General features: G+C 37.4%; 1 protein-coding gene across 3 annotated transcripts in view; it reads left to right on the plus strand.

Moving 5' to 3' along the window:
• Nucleotides 1-13089: 13089 nt before the first annotated feature.
• The window catches only part of LOC307147568 (connector enhancer of kinase suppressor of ras 3-like), a 92776-nt gene continuing 87920 nt past the window's right edge, over nt 13090-17945 (plus strand). For all 3 annotated transcript variants that reach the window (XM_079852395.1, XM_079852396.1, XM_079852397.1), the window contains exon 1: nt 13090-13455. In XM_079852395.1, the coding sequence (XP_079708521.1) occupies nt 13404-13455 (52 nt within the window). In that variant the 5' untranslated portion in view covers nt 13090-13403. The remainder of the gene's footprint in view (nt 13456-17945) is intronic.

Consider the following 17945-nt stretch of genomic DNA (forward strand, 5'->3'; position numbering starts at 1 on the left):
AGTTCTGATCTGTTTTTAGGGAAGGACTGATTGTAATTATTTTGAATGTTTTAGTGGTTCATTTAGAAGGAAGTGTGTGTCTCCATCTGAAAACGTCTGTAAGCAGGAAGCTCTATGTTTGTCTATAAACAGTAGCATAGACTGGTTTCATCCCCCCTAGAACTGGGTGTTCCCATGCAATAAGAACTTACAGACCACATGATCATGATGCTGCCATGAATTCCAGTGTCAAAAGTCCCCTGATTTATTGCAATCTCACACATAAATATGGGTTTTCGTGCACTGGGTGTATTTCTGGTATATTCATTTAAAAAATCTAGTCACTGCAGTGAGGTACAATTAAAAATGTACTTGAGAAGTACCATACTTCCACAAGTTTACAATGTTCAGTCCAGTGTTATTTTAGTATTAATCATATACTGCTATAGTATTTATTAATATTTTAAAGTAACTTTTTATTTTAATTTAAATTTTTAGTAATTTTTTTTATGAGATTTTGTCATTTTTATTCGTTTTTTTATATATATATTTCTAATTAGCTTTATTTTCATTTATTTTTAATAATTTATTTGTATTTTAGTTTTAGTATTTTTAGTACTTTAGCTTAAACTAATTGTATTACTGCCAAGACAACATTTCAAATTTTCATTAAATTTTTTAAAGCTTAATTTTTTTTCATCTCATTTTTGTTTCATCAACATTTCATTGCATTACATAACAACATATAAAACTAAGGGTCATCTACAATTGAAGCTATGGCTTTTTTCAGACCTAACTACTTTTCTGAGATATACAGTATATATATATATATATATATATATATATATATATATATATATATACAGTATATATTATATTATACATACCTGAAGTAATACATCAAAATCATTCTTTGTAATTAGTATGGACCCATTTTAACTAACTAAACACTGCATCAGGAAGTTGATGCTATGGGAACGCTCTTGCGTGACTGCATCTGAAGCACGTGGGAAATTAACGTATTGTTCCGAATATAAGACAATCACTCTTTTTCCAAGATGTACCTTTTGGAAAAAGGCCTTTTGATGAAAATGAAGAGAATGCTTTTATTTGAAAATAATTTTCATACTGCACATTTTTCAAAGTTTAATTTTTGTATTGAAAGTATATATAGTAAATAGTATAAAATGTACTATATATAGTTAAAGTAATAAAAGTAAATACTGGTAAAATGTAGGCTACCAACAATCACATTTAAAACAAATACCACAAAAATAACCTGTAGCCCATCGCTGCTGACACACAAGGACCCTGAGCTATCTTAAATGACTTTACAGAGTGGTGTAAATCATCTTTTATTAACATTAACGGGGCAAAAACTAAAGAAATGTTGATCGATTTTTAGAAAGAACACCCCACCCTTTCTTCTACTCTTATTAATGATCAAGCTATAGAAGTGGTGAAGCAATATAAATACCTTGGTATTATAATCGATGACAAACTCACCTTTGAGCCACAAGTCGACGCTGTCTGTAAGAAATCACATCAACGCATGTTTTTTATCGTAAACTTCGCAATTTTAATGTTGATAATACCTTTATGAGGATGTTTTATTGTTGTTTTATTGAATCCATCCTTTCTTTTGCTCTTGTGAGTTGGTTTGGGCCCCTTACACTTAAAAACAAGAATAGGCTGCAATTTATAGTTAATGTGTGTGGCAAAATTTCCAACAACTCTCTGACAGACTTAAATTCTGTATATGAGACAAGGATCCTCAAGAAGGCAAATTCAGTCCTGGCTGACCCAAGTCACCCCTTGAACAGCTGTTTCATTTTGTTGCCGTCGGGCCGCAGATTCAGTCTGCCTAAATGCAGGACAAACAGACATAACAACTCTTTTGTTCCTGCTGCTATAGGCTGTTTAAATAAGTCAATGTGAGTTGTGGACTTCTATGTAGTATGTATTTATTTTTTTATTTTTTTACCTGATTGTATGGTTGCTGTTTGTATAATTTGTGTGTTACTTATGTCACATGCTGCTGCACTACGAATTACCCCTCGGGGATAATAAAGACTCCTTGAACTTGAATCATTTGACATGAATCACTGAGTTAGGTTTACTTTATTAATTATGGCTGTACTGTCCTTGTACAGCATAATATTTTTAGCCTTTTCAATGAAATCCATATGATCAAATCAATGAAAAAAAAAAAAACTTAAAAAAAAACGTTTTTATGTAGGCACACACAGACATCAGGGTTCACTGTGTTTTTTTTCTTTTGTCACCTGTTTATGCCCCTGTCCCTGTTTAACAGAAGACCAGGACATGACGGCAAAACGAAATACTTACAAATATTGGTACTAAATATATCTTATTTTTGCTGGTTACATGCACAAATAATAGAATTTATTGTAGCCTTATACTGTGTAGCCTTTTTGACTTAAGTGTAAATTGTTTTATGAATCAACAAACATAAAGTGTAAAAAGAATCACAGTGTTTCATGATGCCTGTGTGATTCTGCGAGCTGCTGCTATTGTCATGTGTCCAGGTGTCAATGTGTTCCTCACTGTCCAGTGAGATCTGAAATGTTACTTTAAACATGTATCCATTTTAAATAGCTGATTATAAAGCAAAACAGCGAATAAACAGTTTACAAAGCAGTGGTAAAACCATTCTTGGCTTCTGAGTGTTCATTCATAGCTTTAGTTTCAGTACAGATTAGTTGAGGATTTGTGGAGGGTTACATTCTTGCATTTATGTAAATCTTAAAGCTTTTAAAGGGTTAGTTCACCATAAAATGAAATTTCTGTCATCAGTACTCACCCTCATGTCGTTCCAAACGCGTTAGATCTTCGTTCATCTTTGCAACACAAATTAAGATTATATTAAGTGTATTAAGATTTTGGAATAAAGTTATTTTGGGGGGGGGGGGGGGGGTTGCGCACAAAAAGTATTTGTGTCGCTTCATAACATTAAGGTTGAACCACTGTAGTCACATGGACTATTTTACCAATGTCTTTACTATCTTTACTGGTCCTTGAAAGTCGCAGTGATGTTGCAGTCTATGTGGAGTCAGAAACCTCTCGGATTTCATCAAAAATACATGTTCTAAAGATGGTCGAAGTTCTTACGGGTTTGGAACGACATGAGGGGGAGTAATTAATGACAGAAATTTCATTTTAGGCTGAATTAACCCTTTAATAGATTTTTGTCCTAAAATTGTATCGTTAAAGCATACAGTATATTACTCAACAGTATTACATCTTCATAGAGAAAAACAATTTAATGAAATGTTGCCTTTAAATAAGTTTAATTTGATGAAAAATATGTTGATTTTAGCTAGAAAAATAAAATAAACTGGAATATCACTATTTAAAAAAACAAAAAAAAACAATAGCACATAAAATTACTAAAAATGTAACTACAATGAAAAATAAAAACTCGAAAAAAAATTGAAATATTAATAAACACTATGATAGCAGTGTATAACTAATTCTAAAATAACACTGATCTTGAGCAAGTTGATTTATGTTCACTTCCAGTTCTGATCTGTTTTTAGGGAAGGACTGATTGTAATTATTTTGAATGTTTTAGTGGTTCATTTAGAAGGAAGTGTGTGTCTCCATCTGAAAACGTCTGTAAGCAGGAAGCTCTATGTTTGTCTATAAACAGTAGCATAGACTGGTTTCATCCCCCCTAGAACTGGGTGTTCCCATGCAATAAGAACTTACAGACCACATGATCATGATGCTGCCATGAATTCCAGTGTCAAAAGTCCCCTGATTTATTGCAATCTCACACATAAATATGGGTTTTCGTGCACTGGGTGTATTTCTGGTATATTCATTTAAAAAATCTAGTCACTGCAGTGAGGTACAATTAAAAATGTACTTGAGAAGTACCATACTTCCACAAGTTTACAATGTTCAGTCCAGTGTTATTTTAGTATTAATCATATACTGCTATAGTATTTATTAATATTTTAAAGTAACTTTTTATTTTAATTTAAATTTTTAGTAATTTTTTTTATGAGATTTTGTCATTTTTATTCGTTTTTTTATATATATATTTCTAATTAGCTTTATTTTCATTTATTTTTAATAATTTATTTGTATTTTAGTTTTAGTATTTTTAGTACTTTAGCTTAAATTAATTGTATTACTGCCAAGACAACATTTCAAATTTTCATTAAATTTTTTAAAGCTTAATTTTTTTTCATCTCATTTTTGTTTCATCAACATTTCATTGCATTACATAACAACATATAAAACTAAGGGTCATCTACAATTGAAGCTATGGCTTTTTTCAGACCTAACTACTTTTCTGAGATATACAGTATATATATATATATATATATATATATATATATATATATATATATACAGTATATATTATATTATACATACCTGAAGTAATACATCAAAATCATTCTTTGTAATTAGTATGGACCCATTTTAACTAACTAAACACTGCATCAGGAAGTTGATGCTATGGGAACGCTCTTGCGTGACTGCATCTGAAGCACGTGGGAAATTAACGTATTGTTCCGAATATAAGACAATCACTCTTTTTCCAAGATGTACCTTTTGGAAAAAGGCCTTTTGATGAAAATGAAGAGAATGCTTTTATTTGAAAATAATTTTCATACTGCACATTTTTCAAAGTTTAATTTTTGTATTGAAAGTATATATAGTAAATAGTATAAAATGTACTATATATAGTTAAAGTAATAAAAGTAAATACTGGTAAAATGTAGGCTACCAACAATCACATTTAAAACAAATACATTTACATTTACATTTACATTTATTCATTTAGCAGACGCTTTTATCCAAAGCGACTTACAAATGAGAACAATAGAAGCAGTTAAACTAGCAGTAGGACAACAAAATGCAAGTGCTATGACCCTTCTCAGTTTAAATAAACGCATTTTTTTTTTTTTTTTTTTTTTTTTTTTTTTTTTTTTTTTTTTAATAGAACAGAATAGAGTAGTAGAGAGAAAGTGTTAGTATTACTGGATCAAGTGCTGTCGAAAAAGAAGTGTCTTCAGCCGTTTCTTAAAAGTGGCTATGGACTCAGCCGCTCTGGTTGAGTTCGGCAGATCATTCCACCAGCAGGGAACAGTCATGGTAAAGGTCCGAGAAAGAGATTTTGTGCCTCTTTGAGATGGCACCACAAGACGCCGTTCACTTGCAGAGCGCAAGTTCCTGGAAGGCACATAAGTCTGAAGTAAAGAGTTAAAGTAAAAGGGAGCAGAACCAGTGGTTGTTCTGTAGGCAAACGTCAGTGACTTGAATTTGATGCGAGCGGCAACTGGCAACCAGTGCAGTTTTGTGAGGAGAGGAGTGACATGTGCCCTTTTCGGCTCGTTAAAGACCACTCTAGCTGCGGCGTTCTGGATCAGTTGCAGAGGTTTGACTGTGCAAGCTGGAAGACCAGCCAGGAGAGCGTTGCAATAGTCAAGTCTGGATAAAACAAGCGCTTGGACAAGGAGTTGAGTAGCATGTTCTGATAGGAAGGGTCTGATCCTCCTAATGTTGTACAAGGCAAATCTACATGACCGGGCAGTTCTTGCAATGTGGTCTGTGAAGTTCAATTGATCATCAATTACCACACCAAGGTTCCTGGCTGATCTAGATGGAGTTATGGATGACGAGTCTAGCTGAATGGTGAAGTTGTGGTGAAGTGTTGGGTTGGCCGGGACCACGAGTAGCTCTGTCTTCGCAAGGTTTAGTTGAAGGTGGTGGTCCTTCATCCAGCCAGAAATGTCTGTCAGGCAGGCTGAGATACGATCAGCTACCGTCGGATCGTCGGGCTGGAATGAGAGGTAGAGTTGTGTGTCATCAGCGTAGCAGTGATAGGAAAAACCATGTTTCTGAATCACAGATCCTAGTGATGTCATGTAGATGGAGAAGAGAAGTGGTCCAAGCACTGAGCCCTGAGGCACTCCAGTAGCTAGATGTTGTGTCTTAGACACCTCACCCCTCCACGAAACCCTAAAGGACCTACCTGAGAGGTATGACTTGAACCATTGGAGTGCGGTTCCCGAGATGCCCTTCGTCTTTAGGATTGACAGGAGGATCTGGTGGTTAACTGTGTCAAAGGCAGCAGACAGATCCAGCAGGATGAGAACTGAGGATTTGGAGGCTGCTCTTGCCAGTCTCAGAGCTTCAATTACTGAGAGCAGGGCCGTCTCAGTTGAGTGTCCGCTTTTGAAACCAGATTGATTGTTGTCCAAGAGGTTGTTCTGTGTAAGGAAGGAAGAGATCTGGTTGAAAACAACTCGCTCAAGTGTTTTCGCGACGAATGGAAGGAGAGATACTGGTCTGTAATTCTCCAGATGTGCTGGATTTAGAGTGGGTTTCTTAAGCAGTGGGGTTACACGAGCCTGCTTAAATGCTGTGGGAAAGGTACCAGTGTGAAGAGAGGTGTTTATGATGTGTGTGAGTGTGGGTACAACTGAGGATGAAATGGCTTGAAGTAGGTTAGTGGGAATAGGATCAAGCGGACAGGTGGTAGGGCGATTGGAAAGGAGGAGATTGGAGACTTCTGTCTCTGAGAGTAGAGAGAAGGAGGGTAGAGAGTGCGTGTTAGCTGGAAAAGTGTGTGTGTCAATTTGTGGATTGCTAAATTGGCCGCTGATGGAGGTTGTTTTATTTATAAAGAATGTAGCAAAATCGTCAGCATTTAGTGTTGATGAAGGAGGAGGAGGAGGAGGGTTGAGAAGAGAGGAGAAGGTTTTGAAAAGCATGCGAGAGTCTGAAGAATTGTTAATTTTGTTGTGATAGTAAGTCATTTTAGCAGTAGAGATATTATCAGAGAAGGAAGAGAGGAGGGACTGATAAAGACCAAGATCAGTAGGATCTTTTGATTTGCGCCACTTCCTCTCTGCACCCCTAAGTTTCGAACGATGTTCCCGGAGAACATCAGATAACCAGGGGGCAGAGGGTGTGGTGCGGGCTGGCCTGGAGGAAAGGGGGCAGAAGGTGTCCAAGCAGGATGTTAAAGTGGAGAAAAGATTATCAGTTGCACTGTTAGTATCTAGTGTTGAAAGCTGATCAGGTGGAGGAAGTGTGGATGAGACCAGAGAGGATAGACGAGAGGGTGAGAGTGAGCGTAGGTTTCGCCGAAAAGTGACCTGTGGAGGAGTGTGTGTTGTGTTCCGTGGCAGGTTGATGTTGAGAGTGAGGAGGAAGTGATCTGAGGTGTGCAGTGGAGTGACCAGTGTATGGTCAGTGGAGCAGTAGCGTGTGTAGATAAGGTCCAATATATTACCTGATCTGTGAGTAGTCGCAGTAGATACTCGCTTGAGGTCAAATGAGGCAAGCAGAGTGTGGAAATCAGCAGCCTGAGGTTTTTCTAGGTGGATACCACAAAATACCACAAAAATAACCTGTAGCCCATCGCTGCTGACACACAAGGACCCTGAGCTATCTTAAATGACTTTACAGAGTGGTGTAAATCATCTTTTATTAACATTAACGGGGCAAAAACTAAAGAAATGTTGATCGATTTTTAGAAAGAACACCCCACCCTTTCTTCTACTCTTATTAATGATCAAGCTATAGAAGTGGTGAAGCAATATAAATACCTTGGTATTATAATCGATGACAAACTCACCTTTGAGCCACAAGTCGACGCTGTCTGTAAGAAATCACATCAACGCATGTTTTTTATCGTAAACTTCGCAATTTTAATGTTGATAATACCTTTATGAGGATGTTTTATTGTTGTTTTATTGAATCCATCCTTTCTTTTGCTCTTGTGAGTTGGTTTGGGCCCCTTACACTTAAAAACAAGAATAGGCTGCAATTTATAGTTAATGTGTGTGGCAAAATTTCCAACAACTCTCTGACAGACTTAAATTCTGTATATGAGACAAGGATCCTCAAGAAGGCAAATTCAGTCCTGGCTGACCCAAGTCACCCCTTGAACAGCTGTTTCATTTTGTTGCCGTCGGGCCGCAGATTCAGTCTGCCTAAATGCAGGACAAACAGACATAACAACTCTTTTGTTCCTGCTGCTATAGGCTGTTTAAATAAGTCAATGTGAGTTGTGGACTTCTATGTAGTATGTATTTATTTTTTTATTTTTTTACCTGATTGTATGGTTGCTGTTTGTATAATTTGTGTGTTACTTATGTCACATGCTGCTGCACTACGAATTACCCCTCGGGGATAATAAAGACTCCTTGAACTTGAATCATTTGACATGAATCACTGAGTTAGGTTTACTTTATTAATTATGGCTGTACTGTCCTTGTACAGCATAATATTTTTAGCCTTTTCAATGAAATCCATATGATCAAATCAATGAAAAAAAAAAAAACTTAAAAAAAAACGTTTTTATGTAGGCACACACAGACATCAAGAATTCGCGTATGAATCTCAGCAATGGTGACAAACAGATCACCTCTGATCATAAGCTCATTATTTATTCATGCAGCAATGTATGATGGGAACCATGAATGAGTTTTGATTGGTGGCACCCAGAATGCACTGCAACATGCTTTATAATTGTCACCATTGTTGAGATTCACAGGCTGATTATTGATGTCTGTGTGTCTAAAAACTAAATCAAAACAAAAAATATATATATATTTTTTTGTATATGAGACACGTTTAAGAAATCTTTGGATTACATTGTAAAAGTTCAAAATATTATGCTGTACAAGGACAGAGCTGCTATAATTAATAAAGTAAACCTAACTCTATATGAGTTCAGTGATTCAGGTTAAATGATTGTGAAATAATGATTATGTTAAAACATAACCAACACCATCAGTTCACCTTTTCTCTTTGTTCATCTGGCTGTTATAACTCAGGTACAGCAGCCAAACAAAATCTAAAGTCAATGATTTAAGGGTCAAGAGCCCAACTAAAACAAATACTGATCACCATAATGGTGACTTAAAATTACGGTTTTCTCCTTCAGTGATTCTGCTTGTTAACACCAGGTGTCTTCAATGTTGCCAATAAAAAAAAAAATTGTTTAAAGGGGGGGTGAAATGCTCATTTTCACTCAATCTCCTGTTAATCTTGAGTACCTATAGAGTAGTATTGCATCCTTCATATCTCCAAAAAGTCTTTAGTTTTATTATATTTATAAAAGAAAGATAGGCTGTACCGAGTCTTTCCGGAAAAAACCGAGCGGCTAGAGGCGGGCCGTGTGGGCGGTGTGCTAAAGCAGTGCTAACCGAGCTAACAACACAGAGAGACATTTGAAGCAGTTTCTTACTCACCGAACCTTTATCATTGTGACTGCTCGATCCTTAAGCATTAGACGATCTGCAAATCCGTCGATCTGGGCTTTGTTTATAAAACAATCATCGTCGAAATGCAGGGAACAAACAGTCTACACAACTCCATTTATGCTCAGGAAAAACAAACTCCATCCACGGGTCCCTTAACGCTGGGTTCTTTGGGAATCTGTGCAGGGTTGTCTTGCCCTGGCAACCAAAAACACACTCCTTTGTGACATTGGCTTCCCAAAAGCCGGGCAGGGCGCTTTGATGGCGAACTGCTTTCGCTCTCTTGCTCTGGTCTACGGTTGCGCGCGCGCCCGCGATCTTACCGGAGAAGTGCCCTTAGCACCCATATAAGGAAATTCCGCTACATCAGACGTCACACATGCCCATACTCGAAAAAAACTTTCCGAAACTTGTGACAAACCGGAAGGACAATTTTTGGCACAAAAATACTCCTTCAAACGTACAATTTAATTTTTGAAACTTTGTCCATGTTTAGCATGGGAATCCAACTCTTTAACAGTGTAAAAAACTCAGTATGCATGAAATAGCATTTCACCCCCCCTTTAAAAACAATTGTTGTAAATTTTACTCATTTTAAATGGTTAACTTTTAAGGAATTAATTTGATTAATTATTACTCAATTCTAATTTGTTAAATTTAATTAATAATATTGCTTGTAATCTGTTGCTACAATTTTATTGATTACATATAGCGTATTCTTTTTAGGCTCTCCATCTCATTGTGAAAGCCATGTATTCTACCAAAATTTCTGGGTACCATCTTACGTTTTAAAATCGCGTACGGGGGAAGTTTGGTCCCGTCAGCAAGGCATGCAAACATGACAGTCACATGGCTCTTAGACGGCAAGCTTTTCTGTGACTGTTTGCATTTTTAAGACTGTCTTTTTGAGCTCGCGATATTCTAACATTACTGATTTTCTGGGCACACTTGTTTCACACGTATTTGGCACCACCAATTGTCGTGGGGGTATTATTGACATGTAAACGTTCAGACCCAGAATATAAGACAAACCAGTTTTTTCAGATGTATTTCTAAGAAAGAAAAAAAACATTGTCTTACATTTGGAACAATACATTACTCCAATCTCATTCACGAAACGTAGTCCATTGCCAGATGACGGCGCACCAGGAAGCTATAAAGGACACCCGGACCAAACACCGTCAGCTACTGTGTCTTCAGTAAGTGCTCTGTGTGAATAGTTTGTCTAATTTGGTGTTGTTTGTCCCTTATATTATCTTGAAGAGAACAACATAAGCAGAGTGTTGCTACTCGAACCCCCCCTCAGAGAGACTGGGAGTCGAGGCAGAATTCCCAGCCAAAGTTCTCCCAGGGGCGGACGGATCTGAGGACCATCATCCTCTCGATGAAGGCTTCAGTCCTGTTGTCGCTAAGCTCAGGACTTCGAGGGCAGGCACCTCTGAAGAGAAGTGGCCCACATCTAGTTTTAGTGTGCCCACTTCTCCTCACTGCCCTCGGGAGGCCGGTCCGCCAACCTCACCACCTTTGGTGTTTCGGGGCGCAGCGGTTTCCAATGAGTTTTTGGCCCAGTCTCCACCCGGGAATGTTGCAGAACTGGAGAAGTATGTTCGGTTGTCCCCTGCCGGCAAGTCATTCCAGGGTACCTGGCATATACTGATTCCTCTTTCAGACTATTTGGCAGCATGGCAACTTCTGCCAAATGTGTCTCCATGGGTTTTGCAAATGATAGAAGCAGAGTGTCTCCTACTGTCTCGCCCACCCTCCGAGAGACTAGGGGTTGAGGCGGCACTCGCAGCTGAAGCCTTCTCAGGGGCAGATGGATCTAAGGACTGTCACCCTCTCAAGGAAGGCTTCTTGCAAAAAGGACAGACCCCAAGAAGAGTGGCAAGATTTTAGTGTGGCAACTTCTTTTCAGTGCCTTCGTGAGGCTAACCCCGCCACCTCTGGTGTTTCCATTCGATCTAGCCTGGCCACCTTGCACCTTCGCAAAATGCATGAATGCAATCAATTACATTTATGACTGATTTATTAGGTCAGTCTAGAAAGATGGCGGTTCAGCATCAAAGTGTCACCCTCGCTCACATAGATGCTTGGAGTTAAACTAAACTCCAAGAAGAACTTTCTCCATTACACTTTTAGGAGTGATATGGGACTTGACTATGATGTAGGCACAGATGTGTCTTATGCTCATATCAATTCAATTCTTCAATTCAAAATATCAGACTAAGCTAAGCCATCACGGTAAAGCAGTTTTAGAGACTGTTGGGAGTGGGACATGAGACCATTTCAGTGGTGACATAAGACCATGGGGTTTTCCCTAAGGGGCAACCCATTTCGCATCATCTGGGTTACGTGCAGATGCCTTTACACCCTAGAGATGTGGAAGAAACCTTGGTTCTTGGCCCAGGTTTCTGTGCTGGAGGCCCCTGTCTGTGGCGATGTCACCATCCTTTATTGCATTTAAATTCCTTGGAGATGATGGCTATATTTCTAGCACTGAGATACATGCTATCGGTTCTCAAAGGTTTCCATGTCCCTGTCCACTCAGACAACACATTGGTATTCATAAATCGCAAGGGGGGTCTGCGGTCTTGCACTCTCTGCAGATTGGCACACCAGATACTCCTCTGGGCCCAGGACAAACTACTCTCAGCGAGGGCAGTTTATATCCCTGGGCACCTGACTCAGGGAGCAGACATCCTTTCGAGGCAGGGGCTATGGCCTAGGGAAGTGTTCGCATCAGAGGAGACGTATCTGGTTCTCCCACATGAATCCAGTTCCATTGGGGCTGGATGCCATGGTTCGGCCGTGACCGAGGCTACACCTGTACTCTTTTCCCCTGATCGCTCTGCTCATGGGAGTTCTAGAGAGGGTTTGGCCGCTGTGGGGGATCAACTCATGAACTCTGGTCTCTCAACTGAGGTTGTTGAGATCATCCTTAACTGAATGCATTAAAGCAGAAACTCTTAATTTTTGGTGCAGAAAGCGCACCAAAGTCAACTGCCTAGTTGGTTCAGTGCTGAAGTTCCTTCAGGATCGCCTTTGTGCTGGGTTTAACCGCATAAAGATGCAATCTGCGTAAGAGGTACAGTCTCTGTTGTAGACGAGTGCAAACCCATTCAGTGTGTGTTTTCCATGTAAGTGAGCTGTCTATTTAAACACCCTGTGTACACGTGTAAGTCTGCGTTTGAGTAATGTGTTGGTCATGCATAACCACTTCTCAAACTAGGAAAGAAAATAGGATGGGACTTAATTTTTTCCATGGGGAATTGATTGGATGGTTGTGGTTTGCTGCTGGTCAGTCTGATGTGAGTGCGTTAGTAAACACTTCAAGAGGGAGGGAAATTTATTCTGACTAAGATTATGAGGCACATGAATTTTTAAAACATAATGATGTGCAGAGATATAAAGCGTTAATAAATAGTGTAATATTCCATAAAAAATAAGAATTGGCTATTTTGATTTCATGGTGACTTTAAAGACACCTAAGTTGGACAATTAATTTAAATTAAATTGTGTCTTAATACAATAAGTATTGTAATACTTTTAAAGAAAAAGTTAAAGTAAAAAGTGAGTTCCTGCCTCCACAAACATTTGATGGAAGGTTTTTTTTTTTTTTTTTTTCTGAATATTTTGTACTGCTTTAAAGTTTGTATGCAATTTTTATCTAACGAGTTCAACAATTAAATAAGCTTGGTACTTTACAAAGGAATCTCCCAAATAAATTCCTTTGGTCTGATCACTTTAATGATGTCATACCTGTGACTCATGCATTCCTAATTTAAAACCTAACGATTAACTGAAAGGATATATTGCCTATTTATAAAAACAAACTCTGGAGACATAGGAATAACAGTGGGCCTCCTCGGCAGTAGCAGACCTCCCTGCTGCTCCTCCTCCGTTCGGATGAGGGGAGGATCACTCACTGAAATCTGATACATGTGCTTCCTCGTGAGTTTATCCCGATTCCCGATCGCTCAGTCCATGTGAGAGAATCGGCTGGTTCAAATGGAGATATCTTGCGAGCCGTGCTTACTACTGGATTTCTAGAGGACAGACTGAAAGAATGATCTCATTTCACAGTGCCGATCACACACTGGTGCTTCACGTAGTTTATTATTAATCTCCAGCTCTTGAGAAGGACTCTACCGGCTGGACCCAAAATTTAAAGCGATGGATCCAGTAACGAGGTGGACACCAAAACAGGTTGTTGACTGGATGAGAGGTGAGTTTAATAATATGTATGCTGGTGGTCGTTTAATTTTAAATGGTCTCTCTTTCTAGATAGCCAATGTTAGAATCTAGGACGTGTGCATTGTTTACCTGTAGTACTTTCGACGAAACCAAGATCAGTGTGTCAGCAATGTTCGAGCACCAACAAAACAAACTCCTATGTTTAAAGAAACTCATGGTTCTATCGCGTGGCAGAAAAAAACAAATACATTTATTGAAATAACATCCCGCTGTACTGCGCGTTTTTGATTGTTATGCACGCATGCTATGCTGGAGTATTTTACTCCCACAGTTCTTATTGTTTTAGACAGACTTATCAAACCGTTCATCTTTTTTCCAGGAGATAATTATACCCTGCCATTTGTGTAAATGATTGACACATAAAAGCCTATTCTTCAGTGTTGAGAACTTGTTCATGTGTAGCTGTGAATTACAGGAGAATTGGAATTGAAATGAATGCCTTGTCAAATTCAAATCTGATCAGTCGTGAATTCGAGTCGAGTACCAGTCGTGTTATTTGTCCATGTGTAATCATGAAAGATTAATGTAATAATAATAATTGTGTGAAGTAATAATAATGTAAGATTCAAATGTGAATTGGACCACCTGTCCTTGCATGAATTGGAGTAAAAATCCACTTATAAAGTTTATTGTCTGTTAGGGTCAATTTGGAATCTGTGTGGACAGTTGATGTGACACATTCAAATATTTAAGTATAGCCTATCTGAAATTAAATGGTAAATTATAATGTATATTTGTATTTTAAATTCCCAGCTTTCTTAATGTCTCAAATCATCGTGCAATTTTAAGAGAAATGCAACACTCTCATATAACTACTAATACTGTTTTGGTGAATTGGTTGCAAATTTATTTGTATGCTACATCACACTTAGTATGCTTACATCAAACTGAAGGTCATGTTGGGTTGAGGTGTGGACTCTCTTTTTTATGTTTTTCTTAAAATGTTTTGTTGTTTGTACTAATCAAATTGCACAAATTCATGAGAATGTTCTCATGAGATCGGGTTGGAAATATGGAAATATAGCCGTCCCAAGTTTTGAATAGTTCAAAAAATCTCTTTCAGTGAATAATAGTAATAATAATATAATTATTATTTTGTTGATCTCCAATTAAAAGTTTGACACATGCTCTAGATAAGATTTAAGAGGGGGAGAGGGGGAGGGGAAGGGGGGTCCTTAAATAAAACATGTTTAGATTTTTAGATAGGCATTTTTTTTTCTGGCACATCTTTTTGAATTTTACTTGGCATATATATATATATATATATATATATATATATATATATGTATGTATTTATTTGTTTGCCTCTCAAACTACTTAATAACAATACTGGAGCATTACTTTATCATTAATGTTACTGTCCTACTTATATTAATGACTTAATTTGAGGGACACATAACAGTTAATTGTGTCCTTTATCTGACAGTACTGACTCAGCATCCTGGAGTTATAACTTGCTAAAGACACAATGGTGACAGTTAAAGGATCAACCGTTGCAGGGTTTGAACCAACAACAATTAGTTACCAGGTGTGTTTAACTGCTATGCCACATGACTCTGAAATAAATGTAAATAGACTTTGAGCACATACAATGATATAGTGTAAACGGTACTACTACATTGCAAACATACAGAAAAAAAAAAAAGAACAAGAGCATCAGTTCTCTGTTGAATGAAATGCCTAAGGCTTTAAAGGTTTGTAGTGGTTCACGTGGGGGCTCTTGTTTCTCAGAGCTGCTTCATTTATAAATTATTAGATTTCTTTGTGATCACGAGAGTCAGTTGCATTAAATAAATAAAAAATTCAGGGAAAAGTAGCCTACCTTCTCACACATTCTTGCAAACAAACATGCATGAACAGACAGTAAAAGTTTAATGGCAAGTCTTTTTTGCTTGTTTGGAGTATATTCATGGAATGCTATGCAAAAACTGCAGTGAATAATTTTTACACTTACAAAATTGAGTTTCATTCCGCCCCTTCTACTCCCACACTTGCTGAGGGACAGCTGGGTGCCTTACATTCTTTTTCAAAACTTCAGAAGCATCCAAAAAAATTCTCAAAGTTCTCAAACTATTGGAGATGAATGAGTTTACAAAACCTAAATAAAGTAAAAGTACTCGATGAGCTGAATTAAAAAACCTGATCCATTTTGTTTTATTTGTGAATATTTTTTTTTCAATAATATTTTTTTTTTTGTAATCCAGTTTAGCTAATTCATTGCAATGATTCTACTCAAAGCAATTAACCTACAAATTGGGCATCGCCGCTTTTCTTGCAATTTTATGCACAAGGAGAGCTATAAAGTATAATGTATAGCCTAATACTTATAATATTTAAAGTATTGAGTCATATTGACTTGATTTATTGACTTTTGAAGATTGGAAGGTCCAAACCCCATTCATTTAATTGCATGAAAAAACATCCATCAGAAATTCTGTTTTGAAATTTTCGAAATGTTTGACATGACGTGGGTGTGTAAATGAGAACAGACTTCAAATTTTTTAGGAACTAGTCCTAACTAGTCGTTCAAGGTCTACTCTACACTGATTTTGACCAGTTATCCAAGATGCTGATTATTGTATTGTATTGTCCCAAACTAGGGCTGTGTATTGTCAACAAAGTCACAATACGATATGTATTGTGAGGCCACGATATGATGGATATCAAGAAATTTCACCTCAGCAGAATTGATTATAACAGCTGTTATTAAACACTGCACAGGGCCATTGCAAACTATAGGAAGAGCAGGCAGTTCCCCTCCTCATTATGAAGAGCACTGTAACAATATAGTTAATGGCGTAGGTTTCATATTAACATTGGGCAATCCCCACCAGATAATTAATAATAATAATAATAATTAAATTTAGATACATAAGCTTTCTTCACTGTAGCTCACGCACACACATTCAGACAGTCACTCACACAGATCGTGCTGCACACACACAGAAACATTCAGCTACACAGAAACTTCTCAACGCGGCCACTTTTATCACTAAAATAGCTTCACAACTGAACTCAACAAGGAGTTGGTAACATCACTGTTTTTGAAGCAATTAAAGTCACTGCTTTACGGTTAATAGAGAAACGCTGTTACAGAATGAGGGAATTCATTCATGCACAATCTCTCTCTCTTTCTCAGGCCTATAAATGAACACAGATTTGATGTATCACACTTTTCTGTGAATAGAATATCAAACTGGAGATCGCTAAACTGTAAGCTTACCAGTGTTTTCAGAAAGCCAGTGCTTGCACATGGTTGCCAGGTTGAGAAAAACAAGTAAAACACTTAGCTGATATTTCGGTATTGCGCAAGTTTGAATCTCTGATTACGTCTCTTAATATCAGGCAACCCCAGTTCTAGCCTTTATATTCTATTCTATTCATTAATTTCAGCTCCTCTCAGTTTTAAACTCGTATCGACAAGTAGTACAGTATGTTACGATACATTGTTGTATCGATGTATCAGACACAGCCCTATCCCTAACCTTACCCTTTTCCCACCTCAATAGCAGCAAATATGCTAAATGCTAAACGTAGAAAATGTTTTTATGTTTTTTGTTTTTCTGTTGTAGCAGAAATGCAATCATGTGACTGCATAAACTTCTAAAAGTTTCTGAACCATATGTTTGTATTGTGTGTTGTTGTTTTTATGGATATCATTACTAAAGGGGAACTTCTGACAATGATCTCGTTGTCAAAAAAGCCTCTGTGTGGTAAAATGTTTGTGGATTTCCACCAAGGCATGACATCTAATAGATGTGTCAGTCATATTTTTTAACAGTTAAGATACTTCAACCTGGTCATGGTTGAATTTATTTCATATTTTCTTTGCTGTAAGTATGATTACTTTTTCACAGACTACACAGTTATCATGCTAACCATGCAACAACACATCACTCTACAGTAACTATTTCAAATGTTGCCAGGTCTGTAAGCTTGAACGACAACAATAGGCCTATATTAGTTGAAGAAAATGTTGTTCCAGGGCTACCTGTGATGAGGAGACATTGAACCAACAAGTGTACCTTTTCCATAGGTTCTGTTAATTATATTGATGTTTTAATCCAATGGTTTCCATCCATGTAACCACAACACCATATGTCAACCCTTAGATCTTGTTATCGCCATATGGCATCTTCATGAGATTCTCATAAATATTTAATGGAGACTCTCTGTTGAAGTTTAAATGGAAGAGGTGCCTGGTATTTCCTGTTCTCTTCTTTAATTTTATGGGACTGCATTTTTGTAGCGTGCAGTATAGAAGTGTTTTGTTTTTCTTAAAGACAATGCAGAGTTGCAGACACAAGTAATATAATACAAAATTGTATGGAATGGATCTTTTCTGAGACATTTCAGTGCACTCTACATTTCCACAAGAGACCTTTGATCCCACTTTGACAATCCGTTGATATTTGCATGAATCCATGCTCCGTTTATAAGAGCACTGAGGTGACAAGGCGT

This window comes from Squalius cephalus (assembly GCF_949319135.1).
Source record: "Squalius cephalus genome assembly, chromosome: 20".
In the NCBI taxonomy this organism is placed as follows: Eukaryota; Metazoa; Chordata; class Actinopteri; order Cypriniformes; family Leuciscidae; genus Squalius; species Squalius cephalus.